At 44.6% G+C, this 11,717-nt stretch overlaps 1 protein-coding gene across 1 annotated transcript in view; it reads right to left on the bottom strand.

Annotated features, from left to right (window-relative positions):
• Positions 1–343: 343 nt before the first annotated feature.
• tnfrsf21 (tumor necrosis factor receptor superfamily, member 21) overlaps positions 344–11,717 on the bottom strand; it is a 31,458-nt gene continuing 20,084 nt past the window's right edge. Inside the window, exons 4-6 of the mRNA XM_040160548.2 lie at positions 9,754–10,019; positions 4,096–4,348; positions 344–2,439 (exon numbers count right to left, since the gene is read on the bottom strand). Of these exons, the coding sequence (XP_040016482.2) occupies positions 2,210–2,439; positions 4,096–4,348; positions 9,754–10,019 (749 nt within the window). The 3' untranslated portion in view covers positions 344–2,209. The remainder of the gene's footprint in view (positions 2,440–4,095; positions 4,349–9,753; positions 10,020–11,717) is intronic.

Below are 11,717 nucleotides of genomic sequence, written 5' to 3'. Positions count from 1 at the left end.
AAACAACCAGGTAGTGCACATACAAGAGGACGCGTTCTTGAATATCCACTTGCCAATGCGGTGTTTAATATTAAACACGGGATTCTTTTTACCATGAGGCCGATCTTTGACACCTCCAGTGTTGTTTTGGTTTTGTTGACTAAACTTTAGTGACTAAAAGTTATTAAAATCCAACCGAACGCCAGAAACAAAATAGTATTTTTTGCTACAGTGCAGTATGCACAAAGCCACTAAGGTAGTAAAATAATAGCTTTGGCCAAATAGCCGACCCACTCTCGTTTTATCCTCGGGATCGAGTTTGTATCCCATACAACAATCTGAATGAGTGACAACCACACGCAGCTATGACAAATGCTTTGAGCTTTAATTGGTTGAATTTAAGAGGTTACATAGTAGTAAACATAGTGGTTACACAGTTAATGAAATCCTCCACTCGAGCCACATGTGCGTTTCAAACCGTACCATCATTCTGTCAGACTTCAGAAAATAACATTTAAAGTCCCCACAGCCTTGTGGAGGGCAAGCGCACACATTCTCATCCCCATCCTCATTGCCAACATCCCAGAAACCACAGCAACGCACACTTCCTTTTCCTTCCCGCTGTCTAGAATACTTGAAATAGTCACTGGTTTGGGGTTAACACCCCCTGCTTTCAGGCCCAGCGGTGACAGTTCACATCTAGACCCACGGTAGCTTCCATAGTAAGTGGCTTGGTCAGAACAGAGTCCATCCTTTGCTGCTCTCATGGCGCCTGATAATCCCTCGCCAAACGTTCATGAGGTTTTTTTATGGTGCTTTTCAGTTTTATTAGATACTTTAAGAGCTTGGAACTTGGAAGGAACTGAAAGAACACAATATTTCTATCTCTCTTCAATCAAGTAGACTTCAGGTATGGAGTAATGCATAACTTACATTCCGGCCAGTTCATCATCATCAAGCGGGGGAGGGGGCAGATATGAACAGATACAATGAAGTCAAAATGATAGCAAAGAGGTGCTAAAATAAGGTTATCAGACTGAATGTAGAAAAAAAGTTGACAAAATATAATTTTAGTCAACGGCATTTCAGAATAAAAGACATGGAGGGAAAATACAGTCAGCCTCTCCTCTAAAAAAATAGAATTAGTGCATCATTGTTAGATTTTGATATGCACCACATAGAGCATGACGCCACATATCACCGCATGAAGAAACAATCACTTGGAAACACTCAGACAGCCATACATGAAGCTCCGCAAACGTGCCAAGAACCCTTTAGCAACGGTACACTTGTTGAGGCGAATGGGGGCAGCTAGCAGACATCTGGTGGACGTGTCGGTTCCGTCCAACAACACAGAGCTTTAGATAGTTGGCTTTGGTTCCAAAGGAACAAAGATGGTGGCTGAAAACACAACTTCCTGTTCTTTGTTGATAGTTTTTGACCCTTTTTAGAGCATATTACTCTATTAATGTGATATCGTGTTACTTAGACATTTAATCCAGTATTTTTTCTAAATATGGCTTTGGTTCCAGAGCAGCAGGTCAGCCGTCTAATCTGACACTGCCCCCTGCTGGTCTGGTAGGTTACCAGCATAAATGACCCACAGACCCTCCACCTCAAAGTAAATGCAAAGGAGGGTGGTGAGAAAAGGAACCATCTCCTCAAAGTCGTGCCGGGCAAAATATCTGCCTCCTAAACCTTTCAAAGCCCTAATAATAATACTGGTGCCATTTAGAGTTATAGTTTATTTACTGTGTGTGTGTAGTCTCCTTTATTGCAATCATTTAGCAATAGCCACAAACTTATTTTTATGGTGGGGTTTTACGCTGAAATCATGTTGAATACAGGGGAAGCCAGGACGATTGGTACGACCCCAACCCCATAAAGGCATTGGCCAGTTGAGATGTATTAACAAAGTTTGGAAGCTCTGAAGCCTCATGAAATACTCATAATACCAGCAGGCTGGTAACGTAGTACATGGGTACGTCCCGGTGTGACACGTGTGTGTTTAATTACATCGCGTTGACCCTGTATCCTGGTGAGTGGAGGTGTTCTAAACAAAGAGGAACTCTAAACTAACGAGTAAAGTCAAGATGTGAAATAGATCACCATCTCACCTAAAACACCAAGCTCCAATCATGTGACTGTCAAATGTCTCCATCAGACCGCAGTTATCCCTCCCACAGAGACCCTTGTTCTGGTCCAGAGGATTTCTTCTTCCCTCCTTGCACTATAACAGGTCAGGGAGGTGGCTGTAGACGGAGTCCAGCAGTGTCTGACTGGCCTCTTGACTTTTGACCCCGGCGATCTCAAACAGCTGGTCCAGCCGATCCTCGGCAGCTGGGATCTCCTCGATGACGTGCAGCTCCTCCGGGTTCAGGATGTGCAGCATGTCGTCAAAGATGGGCTGCAGGTCACACGGGTCCAGACGAACCTGTCGGAGCACGGTGTCTTTCTTCTCTGGAGGGGAAACAGACAGGGTGCCGTTATTGGGATTGAAGCTATTCTAATCAATATATTTAGAATAGTAACAGATGAAATGACTACGGGAAAGGGTGTTCCTTTGTGTCAATGAACCGAGGTCGATTCTGTACTCTACCTCAGCTGCACAAAGCATTTAAGCATCAGATCATCACTTGATTTCCCTGTTTTGGATAACTGCCAGCTAGCAAACAGTAAGGAAACACATTAATACTCCATCATGAATTTTAGCAGTTGACAGTAAGTAATAGTAGTCAATAAAAAAAACAATTATAACCCTAGTAATACAATCATGGGTCCCAATAATCCGCAATTCTATCAAGTCTACAGGGATCTTCATGGTAAATCTTGAACAGACATCGCATAAATCCTGACAATCAACTGCAGTTTTGTTTGATGAAATAATAAAATACAGCACTATTGCTGATAAAAAGTGATACTCAAAGTGACCACATGAGGGGAGTCTTAAACTGCCGTTTTATTTGTGAGTGTAATCAGTGTCCCAGTTATGAGTGTGAAGTTGTGAGTGTGTGACGCTCACACAAGCCACTGCGAGCCAACAGGAGTCACTCCTCTGATAACCATCGGATGTTTCGGCTTGTGTGGTACAAAGAATTGTGGGACATCTGCAGTTTGTCCAAACACAAAACACTATAACCCATTCACCCATTCACAAGACATGTGACATAGACTTTGTGAAACCGCTTCTGTATCGTCCTCCTATAAAAAACAGACAGCGCCCAGCACCAGAAACTATTTAAATCTGATTTAATTGGCTATATTGTTTGATTGTGCAGTAAAGACTATTAAAAAAGCCTTTCTTTACGAAGGGCTCTGTGCCATAATTATCACTTTTGTGCTTCTATATGGCTTATTTTCAAATGAGTATTTTGTATGTACTTACACACACATACAAAGTGAGTCGGTTAGATAGTATTCTATCAGAGAAAACCTGAGGTTACTACTAGACCAGCGGTGGCCAATAGGTGGATTGCGATAGGCCGGTCGATCGCCTGCCATTGAACAATAAATCACTTATGCAGGGTCGAACGCGGGCTAACAGAAAACTAATGCTAATGCTAATTAGCGATCCTTGCTTACTCATGAACACATTAATTCCAAAGCAACTCTGGGTGACTCCAATCAGCGCAAGTCGTCCCAGTCCGGTAATACGTATGGAGCGGTTTAAACGCTTCCCTCAGAGGCTCGGCGGTTTTTTATATTAAGTCTTTTTCCGCTAACGGTATGCAGCGCCGTTGTCCCGTTTACTTACCGCCAACACTCGGTCACCCAACTTTTAGCCCCCTAGCTCGAAAAGTGTGGGCGCCCTTGTGTTATGAACTGAAAACTCCTGAAGTTATGACGCATTTGAAATCCATGTAGCAGCAGTTTATTCCTTTGTTTGAGACGGACAACCTTCATGCTCAGACATTCATTCGCTAAACTACGTCATTTAATCCCACTGTCTAATGATAAACCAATTAAATTGCATTTGACCTCTTTATTAACATGGATTTCAATGTGAGATGGAAGGCCCTTTGTGGATGTTAATATAATAATATCACTTGTTGATGAAGGTATTCTTTAAACTATAAAGTGCAGCGTTACCAGGAGTTTCACGGATAACGGGCTCACCTTTGGTAATAAAGGAGCCATTCCTGCTGAGGGCGGAGTCTTTGCTGGAGGTGGAGTCACAGCGGAGCAGGGGCTCCGATTCGTCGGGGTAGAACCCCTTGGTGCGGTCCACCGGGGACGGCTCCACCGCCGCGCCGCTGACCCCGCCAGCGCTGCCGCCGCTGCCGACGCTGCTGGGAGAGCCGAGCGGCTTGTTGGGGATGCTGACGCTTTGGTTTACATTCACTGAGGTCATCAGCTGGTTGATGTCAAACTGCAGACAGGAATAGAAAGATCGCAGGAGTAGAGAGTGAGCACAGTGTGTGACAAACAAATGCTCATTTCTCTTCTGTCCATCCTTCTTTTAATGAGGAGGCCCATTTTCTTTGAATAGTCGTCCTGGTTATTTCTTTCTTTCTCTTCTGATTGTGTTCCCTCCCGCAGTAAGGACCCTCACACCAGTTATGTAGATGAAAAGCTGTATGTTTGGGCCTTGTGCTGAGCTCATGAAGCGTCACAAGTCAGTCTCAACTGTCAAGAGTCAAGAAAAGTCCCCAGGTAACACTGTCAGGACTGAAGACAGACGAGACCTGAATTATGTCCCAAGTTAAGTCTTGTTTATGTCCCACGATGAAACAAGCAAGTCCCGTGCCCGCAGTCTAGATTCATGAACCATCTTAAGACAGACAAGTCCCACATTAGACAGCTCGTCCCTCGTTATATACAGAGACAAGACAAGAACAGTAAGAACCAAGTCAAGTAGTAAATCAAGACAAGCGAGGGCTGTCAAGTAAAATCAGACAAATCCGAGTGAAGAGCCGCCCCCCTTTTCCTCTCCCCCTCTCCTGCGACTCCCTTTGGCGTGCTGTGAACCAGTAGCAACTAGTTTGTCTCAGTCTGGACTCAAAGTCTCAGCAGAGATCAGTTCATGTACTGCAAACACTAGAAACACGTGTTCTGTTCTCATGGTGATAAAATGGTTTCAGTGCTGTGGTGGATTCAGAACGTGACACAGAAACACTAGTTTTCTTTCTCTATCCCATAATGTCGGGACCAGTGGGCTTCAGCGTGACACAATTTGCATGATTGTGACAGAACAGACACGCTGTGTCCAGCTCACAAAGGCACACACACACAAACACACACAAACCGTGACAATCACATGACAACACACCCAACTGGAATAGATGCTCTTTAAGAGCAGGCCAATTCACACAAGCTCATATTTACTTTCTGCCACTGTAAATATTGCTCAAAAATATTTTTTGCTTTTAAATGTATAAATTGAATTGCCTTATTTGTTGATAACAGGAAAAAAGCATATGTGAGATATAGAGATTAAATCTATAAGGACCCCTAAACGAGAGATGGAGCAGGGACCCCCTATTCTTGTCAGGTGTGGAGGCAGAGGCAGGACCCAAACGCAGACCTGACAACAAAAAGACTAATAGTCAAAATCAAAAAATGCCAAAAACGCAGACGGGGACCAGGAACTCACTCGACCTCCAGGGACGACACGCAAACATTCAATGACGCGACAAAAGACACACACTGGGACGGTGCAGGTGATTGGACACACGTGGAACCTATGCGAGACACAGCAGACAATCACAGGGGACGACAGGACAAGGCGGGAAGTGAAGTGTCACAAGGACACAAGACGCATGAAACTACAAAATAAAACAGGAAACAAACCCAAACCGTGACAATTCTACGGAGTTTGGTCCGCCATCTTTTACTTTTGAGCTTGGCGCTCTTTAGACGTGAGCATGGACGGATCTGATTGGCTGGTGCCGGTGACGTCGTATCAGCGTGATGAGTGAACCGGTGTCCAGCTTGAGACAACGTCTCCTCAATTTATCCGTTTGCTACAACATATTGGATGCATGTTAATGTGTATTTAAAGACAATAAATACAATTCTGATTCTGAAGACATTTCAATTTGTGGGAGAAAATTGGTTGAAAAAATAAATACCCCAAAAAATGTTTGCAACCCCCCCTGCAGTACCTCCGCGGACCCCCTATTGAAGACCTCTGCTAAAGATGATTAGAAAACCCCAAAAAGGAACAATTAATAGCCATATTGATCCCAGACAGTGTGCTTACACCTTTTTAGCTGCACTTTTCACACTCGAATAACTCTGGTGTCTCTTGACTAAACCACAGCTGACCTCCACCAGTGGCTGTATCAAACCAAAAGACCAGTTTAGACGAAGTGGACATTAAATTGATGGGTTGACTGAGCTAAAAGCAAACATCTTGTCATGTGAAGGTCTCATATTGTTTGGTGCTGGGATCATTTCTTTCTAACCCGTAACAATAAAGTCTCTGTTGGCGTGTGAATGACACAATGTGTAATTGATTCAGCCGGCAATAACAGCGGCGTTCTTACACACTAGAAGGGAGGACGGAGGTAGAGCGCAGGAGGGTCTGTTCCAGAAAGATCCAGAGAGCTGCCTGCCCCCCCGTGTGGCAAAGAAAAAAGGATCAGGATGAGCAGCTGACTGCTGCTGTCAGTGCAACACAACAGACACACAAGGCGTAGAACACAACACTTATACGGACGGAGCCAGCACACACACACACACACACACACACACACACACACAGATATGTGTTGATTAATGACAATCCCCCCAGAAAGAATCGCACTCAGTTGTAATTACGCTGAACACAGGAGCTATTAAGTAGACGTAGTGTAGCAGGAACGTGTCCCAACACAGCATCAACCCCACTGGTAGAGAAGCTATGACGTCGTGCTGCACACAGCGTTTACCACTTCATTTATCTGAGACAGTTTAAGTACATGTTCACACAAACGCTCCCTGTAAGGGACTGAAAGACATCTAACAGGACCTGAGTCACAAACCCCCAATAATGTGAGAGAGACATAGAAGGAGGAGGACACAGGTACAGGTGTTCCTGTGTACCTGTGTGGCCTGCGACTAATGTGCTGATTAAAAACCAAACTCACCTGTTAGCTTCACCGTCTCGCATCACTTTACACTTTAAACGGTTACAATTAACATTCACAAACTTAAAACACAATGTAAAAGTTCTAAAACTCAACTCACTGTCCATATAACGGCGTGGTAGTAACCTGTCTGTCACACTGTAGCCCCGCCCTAAACAATACCTGCTTTATGGTCTATTTGAGTCTAAATGGAGACTGAGACCATAAACTTTTACTGAAGTAATAAGAAATAATAAAGAATTAGAATTGATGTCAGAAAAGCAACTAGGCAGCAATCAAACACCAGTAGTGAACGTCCGCAGAGGCCTCGGTTCCCTGTGAGGGGAAAAGACACGAGAGCGAAGAGAAACGGAGCCACATTTCTTGCTCTGCAGCAGTTGAGATAAAAATAGAAACATCAACCAGCTGATGCTTGTTGTTCCAAAGGGAATCACCAAACATACAGTGAATGCTTCTTTTCACTGTTACCAAAGACGAGTTAGCATACCAGGCTAACGTTGACGAGGAGCTGCTGCTTGGCGTTCAAACAAACGATGGCAGCGAGTATTACCCAATCAGAGGCAGAAGAGTCTTCACAGAATCCAGGTGGGATCATTTGCATGGGATGCTGCATTGACCCCGAACCCCGATTCAAACCGGGACGGGCTACTTTATTCTCAAATACGGGACGATTCCGTATGTTAAGGGATGGGTGGCAACCGTAGGTGGGGGTTTTGGAACTGGTTCGCCGACTACTTCCTGTTTGGTTATTCCGGGGATCCCTGCATACAGTCACACGCATAACCTCCTCATAACGCCACGTTAGCCTCACGTGGGTTTTCTGATGACTCCTGTGTCCAAGGTGTTTCCCTCTGTCATTAAAAACCATCAGATCTTATCACAGCCACAGACTTTTCCATCAGATGCTTGGTGACGCTCTCAGTCCCGGTTACAGTTTATTCCAACTGTGTTCGATGGGGTTGAGGTCAACAGGGAAAACCATTTCCTTAATGGAGTTTGTTTGCTGCTTGAGGTCATTGTGACAAACACAAGCTTATGAAAACAACCCTAGATCCCACAAGACGGTGCACTCGGGACACCATGATGTCAGGTTCGTTAAGCATGAACATTGTTGCAACGCAACTCCTCCAACTTCCTGTCTGCCTTTTTTAACAAACTGGATTCTGTGGCTCCCTCACAAACATGTTCATGATCTGCTACCTCGTCCAAAGACCAAACTCTGCTCCTTATTGAGCTGTGATGAAAGGACAAATCACACGGTTTTCTTAAAACAAGGCTGTGACTGTCGCTGACCTCGGACATGCAGGCAAGGGCACCATGATACCAATCGCTGGAAAGTTAATGGTGATGAAGGACGCGGTGCACGTTTATGGCTTTCTATGTCTGTGTGTGTGAATGTGTGTGTTTGTCCTGAGGACATTACAGTGCAAAGCTCATGACTTGGAAATGGGAGTTATTTAATCAATAGCAGTCATCCTGCTACACGCATGCACCACGGAAACCTGTGTGTGCGCGCGTGTGTGTGTGTGTGTGTGTGTGTGTGTGTGTGTGTGTGTGTGTGTGTGTGTGTGTGTGTGTGTGTGTGCATGTGTGTGTGCGTGTGCGCAGGTTTAAGAGGAATCAGATTTGTGAAACTAGCCTTTTGAAACAATTCAAACTGGATTAAACTGGAAGCGGAGGAACTACTGTAATCAGAGGAGCAAAGTCAGTGTTCAGTTTGTAGGAGTAACTGGAGATAAATGAAGGATTTCTTTGAGTGGTAAACTATTACTGATTAACCTTTACTTTTTATTTTAGATGGATATAAAATGAAAGTAAAACAGCTGTCAGAGCTACGGCGGCATTACGTGTGCTACTGCAAAGAAGTGTGTGTGTAAACTGACTTCAGGTGATGGCGGTTGGTTTGGTGCACGATCTGCGTTGTCTGAACACTGAGATGTCAGTCAAATACAAAGCAATGCATTCCAATTGGAATCAAGCGCTCCCACCGTGGAAACAGAGGAGCATTCGATCGTTTGTGTGTATGTGTGCGTGTGTGTTTGTGTCTGTGAATGTCCGTAGAATGTGTGAAAAAAAAACCCCGATAAAAATATTAAGCAATTTGACGCCGAGATGAGAAAAGAAAGAAAGGATAATATTTCGGGTGGCCAGTTAAGGCTGAATCCTCACGATGCTTTCGTGGTTGCAGCAAATCGCATTTCCTAGTTGCTGACTCGTCACTCGTTACACTTAACGGTGGAGGCCGCTTGTGATAGAACAGCAGATTGCAGATGCCGATCCCCACCTGTAGTTCTGGTGGGTTTGGGCAGTACACATGTTCTGGAGAACCGGACGGACGCACGGCCAGAAAATGTAATACAAAGTAGTACAAATCTAACTGTGATTCAATAGACAAACTAATAACAGAAAACATTTAGTTCCTCACTCCAACAAGCCTTTTCCAACAAGATGTGCAGAGAGTCGCTGCAACACTCGTGCAATCAATCATTGTCCCAAAGTGAACCGTGACGAATGCTGCCAAACCACCGGCTCCAGCGGAACGCGCTGCTCCGAACGCGGCTCGGTTTCCATGGCGGGGAGATGCGAAACCACAGTGCGTGCTGCACCTTCCGCCAGCGGTGGATGTCCACGGAGAAGATGTGAACCCAAGAAAAGGTCCAAGATCTTAAAGAAAGAAGAAACCGCACACGTCCACCCGGCCTACCTGTGGGTTGTCCTCCATGACACAGCGGATCTTCTCCACCACGTCGATGCGCCGCTGTCTGTGCAGGCCGTTGATCAGCTTGGCCAGGTTGGCGTCGCCGTCTCGGATGGTCCAGTGCTGCAGCGCGGCGTACGCCCGCTCGTGGTCCGACGAGTAGCCGTTGGAGAAGGCGGCCACCTCCCTCTCCGTGGCGTTGGCCAGCGACTGATAGATGTCGACCCACTGGGTGCCCACGTGGGCCGCCACCACCTTCAGGATATCCACCCCTGAGCAGGGAAAGAACACGTAGAGATTCTGATAGAGGTCGACTACATCCCGGTTCTCTTCCAGGGTTTTCACAGAAACGCAATGAAGCAGGTTATCAAGTACAGTGAGCTGGTCCTTAAGTCTACCAAGGATGTGCTAGCACTGGCTAAGACAATGTTAGCTGTGCTAAGTATCGAAATGAGGGTTTGATAGGAACGGAGTCTGTGATATCTGCTCCCTTCAAAGTCACAGTTGCCTCAGTCGCTTAGTTTATTTTGGGCTTTTTGTGACTTTACAAATGTACAATGTGGCGTCCACTGCACAGTTTGCTTACCGAAATATACTAAGGATGGATATATATTCTATATGTAGCGGTGCTTCCTTGCGTAAGCGGCGGGTCACGTGACAAAGGTTCTCTGAAGGATGAAGCAAAACGGTATTTTGACAATATAACAGACGAACATCCAAAAATGTTTGGGAATTTGGATAAATAAGGAATTCATAAAACCTCCTTAAATAATAAACTTCCAAGTTGAAAGAAGAAGGACTTCTATTCAGTTTAAAGAGATGAGACTTGCTGGATCTCCTGGTAATTGAGGACTGTAGCTGTAAGCTGTGCTGACTCACAGGATACAGCAGCAAACAATTGCCTCATTTCTAACTAATGAAGCCCTCATGCAATGCGCAGCACAATACCCCATTGTTCTCTATCGGTCATCCACACTGAACATCCATGGGCTGTGAAGAAGAGTCTGAAAATGAGACAACCTTACATGTGTAACATGAACAGCTCTGTGCTCTGACTTTTCATCATTTACTTCACAACCAAGAGCTTTAGTCTTGTTAACTCAATACCAGGAAACATGCTGTTCAAACAGGGGACACAGAGCATGAAACACACTGGAAGAGTTGCATCTTGGAAATAGGGGAGAATGATCATTTCCAAAGCATGTGGATGATGCTCAAAGGAGGCGTAACAATGACTTTGTGTTATTTGGAGTCAATATTTTGTAAACTATTGGATGGATTGCCATTATATATGATTAAGAATCACCACCAACATCCTGGTGTTTGGATGAAATGTCTGGAACAATCCCTTTGATCCAACTGGTTGTATGCATATTTTTCAAATCATGCAAAACCACAAAACCACAAAAACGTTTGTTGCAGGAACACCTGGTAGATCAGAGTGCACCTTTCTTTTATTAATACAAGAGTTCTATATGATGGAACAAAATTTGTGCAGCACATGAGTCCAAGACCAGTTCTCTATGGAAATAACAGTAATAAATATTAATAGTAAAGTCTATCTTATACTATCCGCTAATGATTAGCATAGTCAACAGGAGCATTTTTAGGTGAAAGCACTCACAGAGCTGTTAGCATATTTGTGCTAGTAGAAGGCTACATGGTTGCTGGCTTGGCTGATACTAAAACACTGCACACCACCGAATGCCCGTACTATCATACACAAACCGGCCACTTCCAGTGGATTTTTATTCTTTAACTTCTCCAAGACAGGGAGGCAGTCCGCTGAACCGATAACAGGATCCGTACATGTCAAAGATATCACTTCAGTTTAAGGTGTAATCGCTATGACGATTATCCTGGAATGCCAACTTGCTTTAAGGGATTCTACATAAAGAGGTTGTACCGATCTGAACAATGCAGGTGAAATTGGGCATAACTGTGGTCTCGTTAATGAGATGGAAAGAAAA

Source organism: Gasterosteus aculeatus, chromosome 18 (assembly GCF_964276395.1).
Source record: "Gasterosteus aculeatus chromosome 18, fGasAcu3.hap1.1, whole genome shotgun sequence".
Classification (NCBI taxonomy): Eukaryota; Metazoa; Chordata; class Actinopteri; order Perciformes; family Gasterosteidae; genus Gasterosteus; species Gasterosteus aculeatus.
The sequence above is the reverse complement of the archived record's forward strand: the minus strand, read 5'-3'. Positions and strand labels throughout refer to the sequence as shown.